The following is a 21,572-nucleotide window of genomic DNA, read 5'->3' as shown; positions in this document are numbered from 1 at the left end:
TGCTGTGAAGAATCACCATGAACAAGGCAGCTTTGACCATCGTGGGGAGCATGGCAGGTAGTCATAGTGCTGAAGCAGTAGCTAAGAGCTCACATCTTGACACAACAACCGCGAGGCAAAGAAAGAGCTAACAGGGAATGGCATGGGCTTTTGAACCTCAGAGCCCACTCCCAATGGCACTTTTTCTCCAACAAGGCTATACCCCTAATCCTTCCCAAAAGTTCCACCAGATGGAGACCAGGAGTTCAAATATATGAACCTAACCAGATATGGTGGTGCATGCCTGTGATCCCAGCACTGGGGAGGCAGAGGCAGGCTGATCTCTATGAGTTCAAGGTCAGCCTGGTCTACAAGGCTTGTAGCCATATCATAATGCAAAATACATTTCTTCCAACTTCAAAAGTCCCCATACTCTTTGAGTCTCAAGGTTGTTTCAAACTTCAAAGCCTCTTTTGAGTCTCAAGGCTGTCTGTTAATTGTAACCAACTGTAATACCAAAAGGCAATTACATTCTTCCAACATACAATGGCATTGAATATATATTAGCATTCCAAAAGAGAAGAATAGGAGGAAGTATAGGACCAGAGCAAGCCTGAAACCTAGCAGGGCATGGTCTGTAGTTCTAGTTCTTGTAAAAGGGCTTAGGTGGTTCTTCACATCTTCCCACTCCTTCCAGCTTTGTTTGACTGCAACACACATCTCTCTCTAGGGCTGGTTCTACTCCCTGTGTGCAGCTCTCCTTGGCAGACATCCCAGGGCTCTGGCATCTCCAACATCTTGGAGTCTCCAACATATTCCAGGCTTCCTTTTCATGGTTTCATGCAGTGGCCTCTTAGGCCTCCATGCAGGGACTCCCCTGTCTTTCTGGTCTTGGAGGTAGATTCCACACACAACCTGTTTGACTCCTGCATCCTTTTTTCACTCTAAAGCAAGAACCACATGGCCAGTGCTGCCAGCTCCTTCTGCTTGCTTGGCCTAGAATGTGGCCCTCCTTGAGTTACATTTACATAAACTTTGACTTGTTGTTACTCCTTAGGAACAGATGAATTCCTTAAGCTTTTTCTTTTCACAATTTGCAGGCTTAGCTAGGTGGGGTCTTTTTCTAAGGGTACGCCCTTTATTCCATTTTCCTTATCTCTTTCATCACAAACCTGGCCTCCAGCATTGAATTTCTTGGTGCTCTTTTTTCCTCAAACTGGACATTTTGTTTTTCTTTTTGCTCTGCTGCTTCTTTGTCATTGTAGATCTCTATAAGATCTATATAAGAATGATCACTAATAACCACATGACAGAAATTTTGAAATCTTCTCTAGCTATGAAATCAGTCTAAAACTCTTCAATTTAATCTCAGGCAGGTTTTTAGAACAAGGGTAAAAAGCAGCCACATCCTTTGCCAAAATATCACAAGAATTACCTATAGCCCAATTGCTAATATTGTTTCCTTCTAAAACTTCTTGAGCTGGGCCTCCATGGCCCACTTGGCTCTTAACCACTATTTTCTTCCAAACTCCTAATCCACAGTCCTAATGTCTTGCACGTGCCTCCAAAAAACCAACGTGGTCAGGCCTGTCATATCAGTAGCCCACATCCTGGTACCAACTTTATTGTTGCTTTCTATTGCTGTGAAGAGACATCATGACTAGGAAAACTTATAGAAAAAAGTTTATTGGGGCTTATAGTTCCAAAATGTAAGTCAGTTACCATCATGGTGGGGATCATGTCAATAGACAGGCATGGTGGTAGACCAGTATCTAAGAGCTCACATCCTGAGACACAACCAGGAGGCAGAGGGAATTAACTGGGAATGGCATGGGCTTTCGAAATCTCAACAGCCACACCTCCTAATCCTTCCCAAACAGCTCCACCAACTGGGGCCTAAGTATTCAGATATTTCAAACCACTACAGAATCTATTGCTTTTTATTGTTTTAAATAATCCTAAATTTAGTGAAATTGTATTACAAATCTCCATTAAGTGAATTTGCTTTTTACTGCCATTGTTCTAGTGGATTGGTAACACAGCTTATTTATAGCTGATAACTTAAGTCATTGGTGATTGGGGCGACTGGGGCTGTGCGTGCCCACAGAGGCCAAGGTAATGTTGAGTGTCTTCCTCCATCATGCTCCACTTTATTATTTGAGACAGGATCTTATAATTTAACTATACGGCTGGCCAGTGAGCTCTGGATCTGTGTATTTGCTGAGATCTCGAGTGCCGGGATTTCAGGCACATCACCTGCTTTTTACGTAGGTGATGGGGACCCAAATTTGTTTATCCTTGTGCAGCAAGCACTCTGCTGACTGAGCCTTCTGCTCAGCCCCGCCCCATGTTATTGTTTCTTAAACTTAAAATAATGTGTTTTTTAATAAACATTTTCTTTATCATTACTTGTCAAAATTATTAGTTTTCAGAGTAAGATATTATAGGCATTTGTGAAAATATTTAGTGAATTGTGCAGTTACAGTGTCAGAAAACATTTATTGCCACTTGATGTCATGTATTCAAAAAAATTCCTTGTTTTATTTAGTCCCAGATTTCTGGAAAGCTATAATCAAAACAAAATCATGAAGATAAAAATATGTGGCTCATAAAGTATAAGTTGTGTCCTTGACATGTAGTAGGCACTGTATGAAGGTTCAGTCACTGAATGGAGTGACAGTGATAAATATATAGGTGAAGATTAATTCACCTATCCATATCTTTAGATACATTTGTATAAAAACATAATAGTATTTCTATTCCTCTTCATTCTACGTTGGCTCTCTAAGTTTTACTGTAATTAGAAGGAAATTAATAAATAATCCACTTCAGTTCTAGTTAAAGAGAGAGTATTCAAAGCCTACATTGATGGGAATTTTTTGTATTTGTGTTGCCCAGTACCATCACCACTACCCAGTAGTGGCTACTGAGTCCCTGAAAGGGTAGTGGTGCTGAGAAGGTAAAGTTCATGTATTTGCTTTTCTGCAGTTTAAATTTAAGCAGCAGTCACTTATGAGTGGTGACTAATGGGAGACATGGTGCATATATCTCTTGAGGTTAAATATTCAGTATACTTCATTTTATTTTGTAGTTCTGCTTTTGTCCTATATTAAACTTCTTAGTGAAAGTTGACATCTTGGCACATGCTTATAATCTCAGCACTTGAGAAGCCAGAGGATCAGGAGTTCATGACCAGTCACAGCTAAATAACAAATTTGAGACCATTCTGGGCCACATGAGACCTCTATTTAAATAATTATAATAATAAATTAAAATGAACAAAACCAGTCTTATATGCTTTTAAATACATCTTTTCTTTAACTCCACATATAATAGACAATCTGATCTCAAAAATACGGATTTGGGGGATTAAAAGAACTCAGATAATTCTAACTCAATTGTGTTCCTAAACCAGGGCATAATAGCACCAGTTTAGAATCCTGGCGCTTAAGAAACAGGGGCAGGAAGATCACAAATTCAAAGCCAGTCGCTGTCTCAACAGATTGGGGCTAGAGAGATTGCTCATTGGTTAAGAGCATTTGCTATTCTTGCAGAGGGCCTGGTTCAATTCCCAGCTTCTTTATGATGGCTCACAATGATCTGTAACTCTAGTTCCAGGAAATGTGATGCCCTCTTCTGACCCTGTGGGCATTGCACATGTGTTGTATACATATAGGCAAAACATTCATACACATAAAATAAATGAAAGTCTAAAAGTAATGAATTAAAAATAATATTGCCAGGTTTGTTGAGAGTTGACTTACAGCAGAGTTAGCTTTGTGTATTTTGAATGAGAAATGCTGTACTTTTGTGCCCTATCACTAATCTAGTTGAAACGGGTATGTGAGCCATTTAAACTCCATGAGCTCCTCCTAGTATCTGTAAAATAACTATGAAGATACATCTTTTTCAAACTAGAACAAGAGAGATCCAGCTGGAAGAAAAGCACTGTGTACATTTCAAAGGTGATAGGCTCGTGGAGAAAGGCATCTTTTGTAATATATTCAGGGGATCATTGTTCTGTTTCAATAAGGTTACCAAGTTTCCAGTGCCCGTGAAGGTTTGACTAAATGGGTCAAACCTCTCTACTGTGAATTTCTATCTCTATAATGGCTACAAATGTGGTCTCTTAGAATACCTGGTTTGGGGACCAACTTTGAAATCTAAACTAAGGGTGAAAATAGATTTTTTTTTTCACAGCTTCCAGAAATACTTATGAGGAAAACTATAAAGACCGAAGGGTCATTTCCAAATTTTAAAATGATTTGTTTGAAATTCGTTTGGTTCAAAAATTCCTGGTTTAGGGGCAGTTGCCACTAAGCCTGATGATCTGGGCTCAGTCCCCAGGACCTATATGGAAGGAGAGAGCCAGCACCCTGGAGTTGTCCTCTCACCTCCACATGGGCACCATGGCACTCTTGAGCTCAGCCACATACACATTAAATAAAAATAAATAAATAAATAAGCATGCAAGAATAAGAATAACTTGCTGGACTGTCTAAACATCTAATCCCTATAAGTAATACAGGTAGATTTTAAAGAGTACTCAGATCATTTTGGTTGCATTAATGGAGGGGTATTAGTATATCAGAACTTTGAAGACTTAGAAGATTTGGTATGGTGATTATAACTATATAAGGTAACAAGAAGAAACTCAAAATAGAAAGCACATGAGGTACTATTGAAGGCTTCTCTGATCAAGGACCTGCTGAGCTCTCCCTACAGTCGCGGACTCTGCTTGGGGGTAGAGTTGGTGGGAAAATGGAGTAAATAGAAGAGAGCCAGTTGTTTTCCTAGAGCAGCGGTAATTGGAGTAGCCTTTCGGGGTAGAAGTTGGAAACATTAATGACATAAATCTCCTTTCCTTTCTCCCCATTTCTGTTCTGTATTGTTCAGGGCGATGTTGGGCTTGCTATGGGGAAATTATATGGAAATGACTTCAGCCAAACCACCATCTCTCGCTTTGAAGCCTTGAACCTCAGCTTTAAGAACATGTGCAAGTTAAAGCCACTTTTAGAGAAGTGGCTAAATGATGCAGGTCAGTGACAATACTAAGAAATTTCTTCATTGTCCATGGGATTTTACAGGAGGGGTTATTCTTTGAACTAAGGTCTTACTGTATTGCTGATAAAACTGTTGGAGCTGCTAATTCTATGAGACTTTTATACATTATGATTAGGTAAGTCAAAGAGATATTTCATCTTAATATTCCAGTAATTACAGTATAAATAACCAGCAATCATTGTAGCCTTGCAATGTTTCTGTATTTGAACCAGGGTTAGGGATGGACATAGAGTGTTTGAGGATGAGGATAAGAAGGCCTGTGGGGATAATCTTGAAGAACACATAGATTACTTCTTCCTTCATAGATTGCTATAGAATTTGTTCCTGGTAATATTTCTACTTTTGTTAAAAATGGCCACCTTTAGGCCGGGCGTTGGTAGCGCACGCCTTTAATCCCAGCACTCGGGAGGCAGAGTCAGGCGGATCTTTGTGAGTTCGAGGCCAGCCTGGGCTACCAAGTGAGCTCCAGGAAAGGCGCAAAGCTACACAGAGAAACCCTGTCTCGAAAAAACCAAAAAAATAAATAAATAAATAAATAAAAATGGCCACCTTTCATTAAAAAAAAGTTAGGTTTCTGGTCTTGAATTATTTCTTTTCTTTTGAGATATCCTTTCAGAAATTTTGAATTTTGAGCCACAAAATCATAGACTTTGGGAGCTTTTTTAAAAGGAACCACAAGGGTGTCTAACTATGTTGTTTCCATTGTAGATAGAAACAAAAATTAAGCCTTTGGGAAAGAATAACTTGAGACATACCCACACCTCTAACTATTGCTTGAGTAGCTGGGGGTGAAGGTTAGCTATCTGTTGTCTTCTTTGCAGTCACAGGCAAGAACCACTGACCTGCTCCATCTCAATTTACATGAAGTAGAAAGAAATCCACTGTAACATGCCCAGGCTTGTTCAACTGTTCAAGTACACCATCTTGTCCTTAAGGAAGTTTGAAGTACCTGCTCCCTACTATTATGCTGAGAAACTGAGAACTCATCTCTAAATTGAGCATTAAAGATCCAGTGATTTCCAAGAAATTTTCTTCCTTTTTATCCTTGGAGCTTATAAACAAAAGAACTAAGGGAAATAGAAGCGAAAAATAGGGGGTTGGGGATTTAGCTCAGTGGTAGAGTGCTTGCCTAGCAAGTGAAAAATAGAACCTCTGTATCCTCAGAAACAAATAAAAAATGAATGGTGACGGGAACAAAGAATGCCAATAAGGGCAGTAGAAACTCGATGGTAGTGAACAATGCTTCAGTGGAGATTACATTAAAAATCTCACACTAACATCAAGCTTTCAGTATTTTGCCAGTTCTATTGTTCCTGTGTTTTCTGTATGTGAATCCTTAAGCTCAGCTTTTTTCCCTATGTTTTCTTTATAGAGAACCTCTCGTCTGATTCTACAGCATCTAGCCCAAGTGCCCTAAATTCCCCAGGGTTGGGGGCTGAGGGCTTGAATCGTAGGAGGAAAAAACGCACCAGCATAGAGACCAACATCCGTGTGGCCTTAGAGAAGAGTTTCATGGAGGTCAGTGAGCTCAGTGGGCATTACCAATACTACTGCTAGGGACTGTACATATTCAAACACAGCCTTGTCTTCCTCCACCCTGTTGGGCATTTGAACACAGAGGAAGTAAGATGCTATAATACTGCCACCTGAATACTGCAGGACTCAAGAGAGACCTTGGTTCTAAATTGGTAGGGAGCATAGGAATTAATCCTACAGACTGGAAAAGGTGGGAGAAAAGTACCTCAGACAGAGCAACTTCATGATCATTAGACCTCCAGAGGAAACCATACCTGTTCCAGAAGAGAAACACTTATGGCTAAATTTTAGTGTCTTTAATACCTAGAATGGTATTTTAGGGGCACAACACTAGAGACCTTGAATATCCTTTTATATAGTTCAAGTTAATTCAAGAGATATTGGGCTTTTAAAAAAAAAAAAAAAGAAGGGATTGGGGATTTAGCTCAGTGGTAGAGCACTTGCCTAGCAAGCACAAGGCCCTAGGTTCAGTCCTCGGCTCCAGAAAATTAAAATAAAAATAAATAAATAAAAAAATTTAAAAAAATTAAAAAAAAGACTTCCAACAACAAAAAATTGACTTCTAATTCAGAAAGAATTGTGTTTACTTAAAGGAAACATTGATTCAGGATTGGCTTTGCATCTTGTTAAAGATGTGGTGGGGCACTTCACTTGATTTCAGGATTAAGTTGCTGCACTTATGAAATTGCCTTTCTTTCCTGCCTCAGAAGCATAGTATGAGGTCCAAGTTAGGTAGTATCTATAAAACACCGAGAAACTGATACATTTCTAGTAATAATAAGTTTATATTATTTTGTTAACATTAATAGACCTTAGCCAGGCATGAGGCATTTTAATCCCAGCACCTGGGAGCAGAGGTAAGTGGATCTCTGTAAATTTGAGGTCAGCCTAGTCTACATAAGATCCAGGTTTGATTCCTAATACCCACATGGCAGCTCTCAACCATCTGTCACTCCAGGTCCTGGAGAGTCAGCACTGTCTTCTGTCCTCCAAGGTCACTGCACAAAAATGCAGGCACAACACTCACACATGCATGCCTTTAATCCCAGCACTGGGGAGGCAGGGCCAGGCGGATCTCTGAGTTCCAGGCCAGCCTGGACTACAGAGTGAGATCCAGGACAGCCAGAGCTACACAAAGAAACCCTGTCTCAAAAAAAAAAAAAAGAAGAAGAAGAAGAAAGAAAGAAAAGATATTCCAGGGCTGAGATATAATTCAAATGTAGAGCACTTATTCCTGGATTCAATCTCCAATGTGGCAAATATATAAATTGAAATTCTAAAAAGAGGGCTTTTTTTCCCTCTCTTAGAATCAAAAGCCTACCTCGGAAGATATCACCTTGATTGCTGAACAGCTTAATATGGAAAAGGAGGTGATTCGTGTTTGGTTTTGTAACCGCCGCCAGAAGGAGAAGAGAATCAACCCACCAAGCAGTGGTGGGACCAGCAGCTCACCTATCAAAGCAATTTTCCCCAGCCCAACCTCACTGGTAAGAACAGATGTGGAAGAGACAAGCTCTTCAAGGGCTAATTCTTAGTCTTACAAATGGCCTATTAAGTCATTTCATTTCATAACAGTTGTCTCAGTTACTTTTCTATTACTGTGATAAGATACCATGAATGACCACGACAACTTAAAAAAGAAACGATTTCATCTCAGCTTACAGTTTCAGAGGGTGGGTCCATGATGGCGGAGCATAGGGACAGCGGAGAGCTCACATCTTGATCCTCGAGTAGGAGGTAGAGAGAGACTGCCAATAGAACGAACGAGCTTTTGAGTCCTCAAAGCCCAGCCCAGTGACACACCTAATCCTTCCCAACAGTTTCACCAACTGGGGACCAAGGATTTAAACACAGGAACCTATGGGAGCCATCATGATTCAAACTATAACAGTTATGGAGTTGTGTGTGTGTGTGTGTGTGTGTGTGTGTCATACATGTTACATTGAAACTATAGTGGTAGATTTACTCCTGATTTTCAATTATCTAGAGAAAAAAAAATGTTATGTTCCTTCCTGTTCAGTCCCAAAGCCCATTTTAGTAAACTTACATAAGTAAGTAACAGTAAATTCCCAGGTATGAATAGTCATCTCAAATCTTCACTCTCAGACAGTAGATCAGCCTTTCATGTAAAACCTTATTGAATCCCTTCTTCCATTTACATTAGAACATATTCCTAGATGGAAGAAGCATGCCATGGTCACAGGACTCCCTCATTGACTTTTTCTTCTTGTTAGGATAGTTGTAGACCACTGCCACATGATACCAGACAAGCTTCAAAAGATGGACAGATTGTTGGGTTTGCATTTTTGTTCCATCTGTTGTTGTTAATCTGTTTTTATAGTATTTTAAGATTATGCCACATGCCTCCTTCCCCCTTGGGTTTTGAGACAGAGTTTCTCTGTGTATCTCTGGCTGACCTGAAACTCACCATGTAGACCAGATTAGCCTAGAACTCAGATCTGCCTACCTCTGCTTCCCAAGAGTTAGAATTAAAGGTCTGTGGTACCACAGCTGGCTCCACAGTGTTTTAAAACGAAGGTCAGCATTATTTACTAAGTGAAACTTGTGGGTTATTGAGTAGTAAGGTTTTAATCATAAATATGATGTAGTAGTTACAAAAATTAGAGTCATTAGGTAAGAGTTTTGTTATGTGTGGGTGACTGTTTTGTTTTCAGGCTTAGCTGTCATAGGAAGAAGGCAGTGTCTTACAAAACCATAGGATGCTTATCATAATATTTCAAAAAGAAATGCAAAGTTATTTTAAAAATCTGCTTCACAGCCGGGTGGTGGTGGTGGTGGTGGTGGTGGCGCACACCTTTAATCCCAGCACTCAGGAGGCAGAGGCAGGCGGATCTCTGAGTTTGAGGACAGCCTGGGCTACACAGAGAAACCCTGTCTCGAAAAACCAAAAGAAGTCTGTTTCACTAGAGCTAGGCGTGGCGGTATACACACCCCCTCATTTTTTATTAGTTCTTTGAGAATTTCAGTACATTTTGATTGTGTTTTTCCCCTTCCCCAACTCCTGCAACTCCAACTACACACACACACACACACACACACACACACACACACACACACACACGTCATTTTTTTTTTAATCCATCAAGTCCAAGTTGTGCTCTTAGGTGTATGGTCATCCACTAGAGTATGATCAACTTAGCAGTGGCCACACCTTAACAAAAACTCCTGCTCCCAACAGCTGTCAGGTGCCAATAGTTCCACAGGTAAGAGTTGGAGTTCATACCCACCTCCCTGCTTCATGTTGGAATTTCGTCTGTGGGTCTTGTGCATGCTGTCACAACTGCTGTGAGTTCCTGTGTGCAGTTTCCTTCTGGTCAAAAAAAGAGTTTTCCTGTACCCCCACCTTTCCTGGCTCTTAGAGTCTTTCCTTCTCTCTTCTGCAGTGATCCCTGAGCCTCAGGAAGAGTGAGTGTGGGCGGGGCGGTGGTGGCATACGCTTTTAATCCCAGCACTCGGGAGGCAGAGGCAGGCCTGGTCTCCAAAACAAGTTCTAGGAAAGGCGCAAAGCTACACAGAGAATCCCTGTATCAAAAAAAAAAAAAAAAGGAAGAAGAAGAAGAGTGGGTGTGATATAGTCGTCCCTTGTTTGTTTTTTGTTTGCTTTTCAGTTTATTGAGACAGGATTTCTCTGTGTAACAGCCCTGGCTGTCCTGGAACTCACTTTGTAGACTAGGCTGGACTAAGAGATGTGCCTGCCTCTGCCTCCTGAGTGCTGGGTTTAAAAGTATTTGCCACTACACCCCACCATAAGGTTGTCTTTTAAAAAAAAAAGTTCAATGGTGGCCCACGCCTTAAATCCCAGCACTTAGGAGGCAGAGGCAGGTAGATCTCGGAGTTCAAGGCCAGCCTGGGCTACAGAGTGAGTTCCAAGACAGCAGGAGCTATGCAGAGAAACCTGTCTGAAAAAACAAACAAACAAAAGAGTCTGCTGCACATTCTGTACTATTTATTTAAAAATATAAACAAGACAAACATGCATCCACAGAATCAAAAGTAAAAGCAATAAGCACTGAGGCTATCAGATAGTTCTCTTATTTAAGTAATTTTGATAATTATACTATTTCTAGCTGATTTAGAGCCTGTCTGACTCAACATTATTCAAAGTTAAGGACCATTCAAGTTCTGATTATGTTCCGTACATTTTTTTTTCTCTCTGACCTCTAGGTGGCAACCACTCCAAGCCTTGTGACAAGCAGTACAGCAACTCCCCTCACAGTCAACCCTGTCCTTCCCTTAACCAGCGCTGCAGTGACTAATCTCTCTCTTACAGGTAAGCAAGAACAGTTTGCAAGCTAGTAAGCAGCAAGCCTGCCAGATCATGAGGTGCTGCCTTAAGTTAGGAATTGCTTTTGTAAAATACATTTCAGGGTCTAGGGAGATTGCTCAGTGGACATGAAGACTGGAGTTCAGATTAAGTGCACACTTCAAAGTCAAGTGGCTTAGGAGCCCTTCCATAACCCCAGTGCTGGGGAAACAGGGAAGGGGGTTCCCCAGAACAAGCTGATAACAGGCTAGCCACATGTTCCAGATTCAGTGAGAGACCCTGCCTTGGCAAAGTAGAGAGCAACCAAGGACAACACCATGCATCAATTTCAGGCCTCCACATGCACCTTCCCACATACATGCAGACACATGCTCTAGCACTCCCTCTCCGTGTGTGAGTGTGTGTGTGTGTGTGTGTGTGTGTGTGTGTGTGTGTGTGTGTGTGTGTGTGTAAAACTGACCCTGAGCTGGGCATAGTAGTGTACTTTTTTGTTTTGAAGACTGGGCCCTGGCTGTCCTGGAACTCACTCTAAAGTCCAGTCTGTCCTTGAACTCAGATCCCACCTACTTCTATCTCCTGAGTGCTGGGATTAAAGGCATGCACCAGGCCAGCTTTAAAAAAAAAAAAAATTCTTCTTTCTTCTATTAGTTCATCTCCTACATGGTTTCCAAATTTACAACATCCTTTATTCAAGTGATGCTTTCACAAACCTTCAGTAGTAATAGTTTTTTACATTCAGAGAAACATACAAATTCATCAGTTGTATTAAGTACTTCTATGCTAGACCTTTGCCCACCCCTCCCAACACATGGACAAACTCCATCCATAGCATTATAAATATTTCCTGCCTCTTGAAATGTCCCTCATAGTCCTCAGTTCTTGGTCTGATACTCAGCTCTTGGTGGGTTATTGATAAGCTACTCTGGCTTATATATCAGTTCCTCTTGGAAATATTCTTTAACTTCTCCTCCGGGGAAGGTCAAGTTGCCATTTACTCACTGTATAATCTATTTTTACAAGTCTATCTTTCCCAATAGCCTTTGTACTTCTTTTTTTTTGGGGGGGGGGGGGTGTTCAAGACAGGATTTCTCTGTATAGCCCTGGCTGGCCTCAGACTCACAGAGATCCACCTGCTTGTGTCTCCTGAGTCTTGGAAATAAAGATGTGTGCCACCAACCCAACACCTTTGTACTACGTCTAAAGAACTAAATACTGTGTTCTTTCTGATGCCCGGCTTATTGCTTGATATATTCATAATAAGATGAATAAATAATTATTTTCCTTTGGCCTCCTCTGAACAGAAATTTTCCCAAAGCATTTAAAATGATTTAGGATTCTCATCAAAATTTTATGATACATAATGTATAAGCTATGCTAATTATTTATTATATGCTAGTAAGCCTTTGGATTGCTTTATGATATTTCATGAGCAAATTTAACTTAACCTGGAATTGAAGACTTTTTTTTTTTAATTCATGTTTTAGGTTCATAACATCTCTTTAGTTCTGTGACTTTACCATGCTATAAAAATTCAGTAGATGGCTTCATACTGTGTTTCAAAGCCATTAGAAAATGTCAGGTTTTTATATAATGTAAACAGCACTTTGTGACCCCTTGACTGTTAGGCCTCATTGAGAATTTCCTCTCATAAAATAGGCATACACACAGTTTTTAATAACTTGAGAGAAGTTCATAAATTATAACTTCCGGTAGCACCTACCCCTGGCCATTTGTGGCTGCTATAGTAGCCTTAGATTCCAGGTTATCATCCTTTTTGGGTCTGATGAGATGGTTCAATCATTAAAGTGCTTGCCACACAAACATGAGAACCTATGGTCATTCCCCAGAACCTAAGTAAAATTCAGGTCTAGAGATAGAAACACATCCCGGTAATCCCAGGTCTGGGGAGGCAAAGACAAGAAGATCCCTTGGATTCTCTGGTGAGCCAGGCTAGCCAAATTGGCACGCTCCAGATTCAATGAGACTCTCTCAGAATCAAGATAATCAAGATAAAGATACCCAGCATCAACCTCTGGTCCCCTCCAAGTATGTATGCATGCACCCACATATGTATTCAAACACACACAACTTTTAAAAAGAGTATAGTATTCAGCACTTCTGCTTAATAAGCGAGCTGTGATTGATTGGCATTAGGTTGACCATCAGTATATGAGGTTCCTGCCTTCTGACTACCAGTCATCCAGAAATTTAAAGCTAAATTTTACCTTCCCAATAAGTTATAAATCATTGAATTATACCTAAGGATACCCGTATTTTGCAGAAAAACCGCCAATGGTTCAGCATTAAAAAGTAAATAGCAAACCCAGGCTTGTAGGCATATATCTATGCTCTTAGCTTCTCAGTTAGTGACATTACTACTGGGGAGACATGAACAAAAGTCTGCTCACCCCGATAGTGAACCAGTGACAGACCAAAGTAAGGTGCCACCAGAGTGCAGCTTGTAGAACCAGTGAGTTTCACTGGAGTTTCTTCAGGACTATGGGTGAGGAGTTAGAGGAACAGAAATGACTCAAAGTCAGCTGCATTACCAAAAGCCTACCCTGGCATGGGTCACAGCTCACAAAAGCTGGGAATGTGGACTGCACTACACAGCCTCAGAGCTTGACAGGTTGCAGGATGTTCTTTCTGGACAGGTCATTTGGTCTGAGCCTCTTGTGGCAGCTTCTTCCATGCAGCTCAACTTATCACTCTCTCTTTTGGGTGGCTTGGCTGAGTGTCTCTCAGCAAGTTCTTACAGCTTTTATATGATGGGGGAGGGGGGCGCGGTGCGCTAGTGTATCGGATCCATTTCAGGGACTTCTGGAAACTTTGGGTTGTTTGCTTCCTGAGTTTAAAGAATTTCTCTAGCAGGTGGAATGTTTAAACACCTTTTAGAAACACCCTGTGTCTTAATGAGCTTCCCTCCCAAATGGAGGTTTATCTCAGAGGAAATTGCTGCACAGTACATTCACACTTCACCAAAGCAGGGATTGTATTTGTTTGTTACCTACTCTTGAGTCCTCAATCTTTCTGTCAGATTTCTTTCTTTTCTTTGAGTAGTTGGTAATATCACCTCAGGTCATATGCAAGCTCTAGAAGAGAGATGGGCAAGCCCACTGCCGGAGCTAGTGTGTGAGCAGTCCTGTGATCACCTGAGCTAGTGTGTGAGCAGTCCTGTGATCACCTGAGCTAGTGTGTGAGCAGTCCTGTGATCACCTGAGCTAGTGTGTGAGCAGTCCTGTGATCACCTGAGCTAGTGTGTGAGCAGTCCTGTAATCACCTGAGCTAGTGTGTGAGCAGTCCTGTGATCACCTGAGCTAGTGTGTGAGCAGTCCTGTAATCACCTGAGCTAGTGTGTGAGCAGTCCTGTAATCACCTGAGCTAGTGTGTGAGCAGTCCTGTGATCACCTGAGCTAGTGTGTGAGCAGTCCTGTGATCACCTGAGCTAGTGTGTGAGCAGTCCTGTGATCACCTGAGCTAGTGTGTGAGCAGTCCTGTAATCACCTGAGCTAGTGTGTGAGCAGTCCTGTGATCACCTGAGCTAGTGTGTGAGCAGTCCTGTGATCACCTGAGCTAGTGTGTGAGCAGTCCTGTGATCACCTGAGCTAGTGTGTGAGCAGTCCTGTAACCGCTCTCTTCTCTGTTCTCCTGCTCCGGCCGTGGTATATGGCAGTTTGGACTTCTCTTGGGGCTCCAACCAAGGGATTAATTCCCACCTCAATCATAACCTCCTCCTTCGCTAACTGTACTACCATTGGTTTCACTACTACCCTATTTTGTCCTCTTTCCCATCTCTGGAAATCTCATTACTTTGTGTGTTTCTTTACTGCCACTTGGAATGGGGTTTAAGAAACACGGAAAAATGTTTTTTTAGTCTACCATTTTATAATAAAACACTTTTTCATGTGCTTGGCATATAAACAGTCTTGGCAAACATTTCTAGAGTGGATATAAGACAACACTCCTCCAGAAAGACACAGTGTACCTCAAAACCACACTCAACTCTGAGTGTTCTGTCTGCAGTTATTTTTCTAAAATGTTTCATAATGACAAAAATGTATTTCTCAGGAAGATAATAACAATTTGAATTAGTTACCTAACAATGGAGGCCCAAGATACAGGGAAGAAAAATAAACAGAATAAAAGGAGAAATAGACAGTTCAACAATAGTAAGAAATAATACTCTACTTGTAATGATTAATTTGAACTCTGTCAAAATATTGTCAAAGGTATATAAGACTTAAACAATATCAACCAACTTGACCTAGCTGTCATGCCTGTGAAAAAATAATCTTTTCAAATATACCTGGGGTATCTGTCCCTCAAGACCCTTTCAACCAGGAAACAAGGCTCAGTAAATTAAAGGGAGCATGTGTGTCTGTGTATGTAGTTTAATTTATATACATTTGTGTTTTGCCTGCCTTTTATCTGTGTGAGGCAGTCAGATCCTCTGGACTGGAGTCACAGACAGTTGTGAGCTGCCATATGGGTGCCGGGAATTGAACCTGGTCCTCTGGAAGAGTAGCCAGTGCTCTTAAACACTGAACCATTTCTCCAGCCAATTTTTTGGTTTTGTTTGTTTGTTTATTTTTTCGTTTGTTTTTAAAGACAGGGTCACACTATGTAAACCGGGCTAACCTGGAACTCAATATATAAATTGGGCTGGCGTTGAACTCATAAAGATCCACCTGCCTCTGCCTCATGAGCACTGGGATTAAAGGCGTGCACCACCATAGCCTGCTATGTTGTCTTTATAGAAATCAACAACAGAAAAAAATGTTTGGAAATCAACATGTGGCCGAGACCCAGGGAATTAAAAGGATTAAAGTCATATAAAATATATTCTTTTTAGAAATCAACAATAAATATTTTGGGGATCTCAAATATTCAGAAATCGAAATCAAGAAAAATTTTAAAAAGAAAAAACAATTGAAAATGAAGCATCTCACAGGCAGTAGTGACGGTACCCAGTGTGACCCCCGTGGGGACGGCAGAGGCCATCATGACAACTTGTATCCATTGACAGAGAGATCAGAGAAACAGCATCTCAGGCCAGCAGCCCACAGCTCACACTTAAACTTCTGGGAGTGGGGGACGTGGGGGTCAGCTGCATGCCTATGATTGTAACACTTGGCAAGAAGAGAATTGGTGCAAGGCTACTCTAGGCACATAGTGAGACCATGTCTTGAAGAAATAAATAAAAAAAAAAGTCATACAGAAAAAATTAGTCCCAATGTAAGAAGAAAGAGTAAATAACAAGGATTATAGCAAAAAAATAATGAAATAAGTCAGGAAAAAAAGCAATGCAACTAAAAATTCATCTGCAATCAGTAAAAAAGAGAAAGATACATAATATCAAAATTAGTAAACTAAACAGAACCAGAATGGAACAGTGTGGTGTCCCACCTCTTTAATCCCAGCATTCTGGAGCAGAGGCAGGTGAATATCTAAATTCAAGGCTAGCTTGGTCTGCATAATGAGATCCAGGACAGCTAGGGCTACCTAGAGAGAACCTGCCTCAAAAACAAACAAAAAAAACATAATGAAAATTTTATAATTAGGGTATAATTCATGATTTTGTTTTGTTTTAAGATAGGGCTAGCCTTGACCTCAATCCTAATTCAGCCTCCCAAATATCTAGAATTAAAGACACATGTTCAGCTTATAGCTCACATTTTTCAGTATGTAATTTTAAGTGTTCAGTACAGTGGGTTTTTATATACTTAAAACACGTGGAACTGTTAGAACTACCTAATTATTGGAATAATTCTATTGCCCCAAAGAATAAGCCATAAATTATCAGTCCTCCCCTATTCTGGCATTATTCTTTTACTCTTACCTCATTGGACTGCCCACTTTCAGCATTTTAGAGAAATGAATTCATATAAGTGGCCCTGTCAGTGTATCAGACTTCTTTCATTTAGCAAATTTTCTAACTTTATCAATATTGTAAAGTATGTTAAGTATTTCCCTTTTGTGGCTGAATGGTATTCCATTCTATGGACATACAGCATTTCGTTCACCATTCATGAGTCAATAGCATTGGGGAGTAGCTGATCTAGCCATTCTTAATGCTCCTGCTGTGAGTTTCATACTCAGGTCAGTGTGTGAGCGTGTGTTTTCAGCTCTTTGGGTTATACTCAGAACTGCTGTATAGTGTGGCACTCTAGAGGTCTAGGGACACCTGCACTCTAAGCAAAAAAAGTGTAGAGTGGAATGGTCATGAACTTAGAAACAAACAAATTGTCCACTTATTTCAAAAGAGACACTAAGTAGACTAAAAGCAGTTGAGCAATTATTAATTAAAAACATCACAAATAAAAGTCTAGGCCCTGATTATTTTAATGGTGTTCTGTAGGACTTATTATTAATTTCTTGTTTAATCAGATATTTTTAAAAGATAAAATCACTTCCAGAAAAATAGAGGAGGAACCTGTTTTGAACAATGCAAACAATGCTCTGATACAAAAGCTAGACAAATACATTAGAAAAAAATACAGGCTCATAACCCTCATGAAAATGTATACTAAATTCTCTGCTAAACTTAGCAAATGAAATCATTGACCACCTTCCTGGTGTGTATAAGTCCCTGGGTTCAATCTCCAGTAATGAGAAAGGAAGAGAGGGAAGGAAGGAAGGAGGAAGGAAAAGAAAAATCTTTGCAGATCAAAGCTGACAACATACTAAAAAAAAGATTATTCATCATGACTGGGGGATTTACTCAAAGAATACACAGTCAGTTTAACATCTGAACACCAACTAACATATTGTACATTAGAAGTAGAAATTGAAATAAAACCTGGATGGCTGGATAGAAGTGATTTAATAAATCCAAGCCCACTTGTGATAAAAGCTCTTTGACTTGAAACAGAAGGAGCTGCTTTCACAGAACAGAGCAGCTCCTCAAAACCCACAGCCAAAAGCATGCTTAAACGGCCCAAGACTAACCACTTCTGCCCAGGACGTTGTTCTCCTGACATTTTCATTAATGCTTCACATTAAGATTGTAACAGCCAGGTTAGTGCGGGGAGAATTAAACTGTCCTTATTTGCATTGTCCTAATGTTGTGTGATATAAAACCAAGATGACATCAGTTGTATGTATTCCAAGAAAGTGGTCCAAAATGATATTAAGAAAATAATGTCCAGGAAAGGCACAAAGCTACACAAAGAAACCCTGTCTCGAAAAACCAAAAAAAAAAAAAAAAAGAAAGAAAGAAAGAAAGAAAGAAAGAAAGAAAGAAAGAAAGAAAGAAAGAAAGAAAATAATGTATGCAGAATGTATGTCGAAGACTAGTTGGTAGCTGAAACCAGACTCTTGTGCATGTGTGTTTATATGTATATTCTGATGCACATGCATGTGGAGACCAGAAGTCAGCCTCAGATGTTCTCCTCAGGACAGACAGCTCTCTGTGTTGTGTTTTGAGACAAGTCTCTTATTGGGACCAGGTGCTCACCAATTTGGCTAAGCCAGCTGACCAGCAAGTGCCAGGGCTTTGCTGCCACCTCCCCAGCACTGAATTAGAAGCTCACACTACCATACCTGGCAACCTGAGATGGAGGTGGGGGCAAGTGGGCACACATGCATGCACTTTCAGGAAATGAAATTTGGGTGTTCATGTTTGGCAAGTACTTTACTGTTATCTCTCTAGCCTGAAATTAAATTCTAAGAGACATTTTATACTCCAGCATTCTTAAAATGTCTTTGTCTGTCTCTAGCTTAATTATTTATTTCTAATTCAACAGTCATAATTCCAACACATAAACTGATAACTCATTCTAAAATAATATAAAAGGGATCTATTTTTAAATATATATGAAAAGAACTTGAGGAGAATGAACTTAGCGGATATACATAGTCAGGTTTCAAAAGCTGATTATAAAGATACAGGTAATAAAGGCAAGATTAAACTCTTCATAAAGTAGATTACATGAAACAAAGCTGGGGGAGGGGGAGCTTTAATTTATCCTCTGTTAATTTTTGACACACAGCTAAGACAATTTAATAGGAAAAGAATCCCTAACAATTATTCTGGAACGGTTGGTGTCAGAGCGCACAAACGCCACTGTAGGTTCTTGTGCATGGCAACTCGGATGGGTCTGGTGTCTTTCCAAGAAGTGGGAGACAGTCTCCCTAACTTCGTACTGCAAGGGCTCGTAGATACAACACCCAATAGTATAGGCTATTTAAAAACACACATCGGTGCTGGAGAGATGACTGAGCCGTCAAGAACACTGACTGCTCTTGCAGAGAACCTGAGTTCAGTTCCCAGTGCCTGTGGTGAGTAGTTACAACCACCTGTAAGTCCAGCTCCAGGGAATCCAGTGGCCTCGTATTCACACAAACACACAATTAAAAAATTAAAAGGTAATAAATTGAAGATCATGAAAGTAAGTCTTTTGTGCTGTATAAGACATCTTCAGGAAAATGAAAACAAAGACTGGAAGAAATGTTTGTAATAGAGCATGTATCTTTTTTTTTTTTTTTTTTTTTTGGTTTTTCGAGACAGGGTTTCTCTGTGTAGCTTTGCGCCTTTCCTGGGGCTCACTTGGTAGCCCAGGCTGGCCTCGAACTCACAGAGATCCGCCTGGCTCTGCCTCCCGAGTGCTGGGATTAAAGGCGTGCGCCACCAACGCCCGGCCAAGCATGTATCTTTTAAAAAGAAATTATATATGGAACATACTAGAAACTGTCAAAGCTCAGTAGTAAGAATATGGCCCAGGACGTTTAAGTAGATACTTTACCAAAGAAGGTACACAAGTGCTCAACAGTATTGCTTATTAGGGAAATTAACAACATACTTTAGGGCTGCAGAGATGGCTCAGTGGTGAAGAACACCGACTGCTCTTCCAGAGATCCTGAGTTCAATTCCCAGCAACCACATGGTGGCTCACAACCACTTGTAATAAGATCTGGTGCCCTCTTCTGGCCTGCAGAGACACACACAGGCAGAATACTGTATATACATAATTAATAAATAAATCTTTTTTAAAAAAAAAACATACTTTATAGAATGTCTGCAATCAGAAGATGATTGAGGATCAGAAAAGCTGCAGTTCATATTGCCTGATTTGTGAGAATGTAAAGTGGTATAATCACTGGAGAATTCTTTAACATCTTCTTTGTAAGTTAAAAACATAAATGTATCATCCAATGAAGCAGTTTCCTTAAGAGAAATGAAAACATACTCACACTATAACTTTTGCATGTGTGTGCATATTTATAACAAGCCCAAACTGGAGACAAGCAGAGCCCACACAGCATATCTGCACCACTGAATAGAATTCATCCTTGGAAATCTAAGTGTTGTGAAACCTTGGAAGTAATAGGATAAGATGCATAAAATTACATATTGTTCAAATCCGTGTATGTGAAATGTCAAAACATAATGCAAAGCTATGGAGACAGGGTGGCTTGGGAGGTGATTACAGGCAGGCATGAGGGAGCTCGGTTTTTGCTGGTGCAAGTGTTGCAGTCTGGATTGTGTGATAGTTAAAGGACTCTGGAAATTGATAAAAAGTTATTGAACTTTACACTTATATTGGGCAAGTTTTGTAGCATATAAGTCATACTTCAATAAGCTGGGGGGGTTTTCCCCAAAGGGAGGAAAGGGTGGAAAGCAAGAGGAAGTACTAGGTATCCTCCATGTGCTTGGCTCTATCGTCTACTGAGTGCCCTGTAAGGTGTGTGAGAGCATCTTGTTAAGCCTGCTTCTCCACATAGAGTGCTTGGGTAAATTAAACTGCCAAGAATTTGAATCATAAAGGAGGTATATGAATTGGAACATGACTCCATGGCGGGGAGGATTCATCTAAAGATCATGTTGGTGTTTTATGTCATAGTGGTTATATGATTCTCAAATTGGAGATGCTTACCTAAGATGTGAATAGTATATTACAACCAGGAAAAAAAAAATGCTGGATAGTTTTTGAACTCATCACTTCCAAGCCTAGATTAAATGCATTGATTTGGCTGGGATTGCCTTAGTAAGCCTACAAGACATAACAAGATGCTGATTTATTTGATTATACAGTGAAGAAGAAAATTTAATAATCAGTGTAAGCCTTTTTACCTCAAGATTTGAGGTTTTGTGAAAATGGGCAATTTCAGGTAAAATCGGGTTTCATAAAATGAAAAATAGATCAAGAAAAGATTGAGGGGGGGCCGGGAGGGGGGAGAACAAGGGAATCCATGGCTGATATGTAAAATTAAATTAAATTATAAAATTTTTAAAAAAAAAGAAAAGATTGAGAGTATTTGAAACTTTTTGTCTGTAGAAGAGAAATAGGAAAGTACATTTATCTTCCTATAAAACCAAGGGGCTAGATCTTAGAAGAGGATGCATTGGGGAAGTCCTTTTGAGTCTACTGGACAGGTTCGCCACAGCAGCAGGTGTACAGGGCAGGGTGTGGGCCAGTAGATTTACTGAAGAAATAATGAAGGGGTGGGCTTAATAATGCCAACACTGGTGTATTGTGTCTGGTGTCCATGGAGGCAAGAAGAAGGCCTCAGATCCCCTGGAACAGATGGTTGTGTGCTTCCATGTTGGTGTTAGGATCAAACCTGGGTCCTCTGCAAGAGCAGCCAGTGCTCTTATCCACCAAGCCATATCTTCAGCCCCCATTTGCTTTTTTTTTTTTTTTTTTTTTCCAGTAGAAAATGGATGCTGGGGGGGGGAAATTGTTTCTTTCAGAGTTGTCTTATTGCT

The 21,572-nt window shown here is 40.3% G+C and overlaps 1 protein-coding gene across 5 annotated transcripts in view; it reads left to right on the top strand.

The window, feature by feature from the left end:
* Window positions 1-21,572, top strand: part of Pou2f1 (POU class 2 homeobox 1) — a 153,327-nt gene that overhangs the window by 115,092 nt on the left and 16,663 nt on the right. For all 5 annotated transcript variants that reach the window (XR_013043377.1, XM_076547913.1, XM_076547915.1 and 2 more), the window contains 4 exons: window positions 4,876-5,017; window positions 6,416-6,561; window positions 7,887-8,066; window positions 10,765-10,870. Coding sequence is in view for 4 of the 5 variants with exons in the window: in XM_076547913.1 (XP_076404028.1) it covers window positions 4,876-5,017; window positions 6,416-6,561; window positions 7,887-8,066; window positions 10,765-10,870 (574 nt within the window). In the remaining variant the exon portion in view is untranslated. The remainder of the gene's footprint in view (window positions 1-4,875; window positions 5,018-6,415; window positions 6,562-7,886; window positions 8,067-10,764; window positions 10,871-21,572) is intronic.

The sequence above is a fragment of the Peromyscus maniculatus genome, chromosome 11 (assembly GCF_049852395.1).
Source record: "Peromyscus maniculatus bairdii isolate BWxNUB_F1_BW_parent chromosome 11, HU_Pman_BW_mat_3.1, whole genome shotgun sequence".
NCBI lineage: Eukaryota > Metazoa > Chordata > Mammalia > Rodentia > Cricetidae > Peromyscus > Peromyscus maniculatus.
This window is presented reverse-complemented; position numbering and strand designations above follow the sequence as displayed.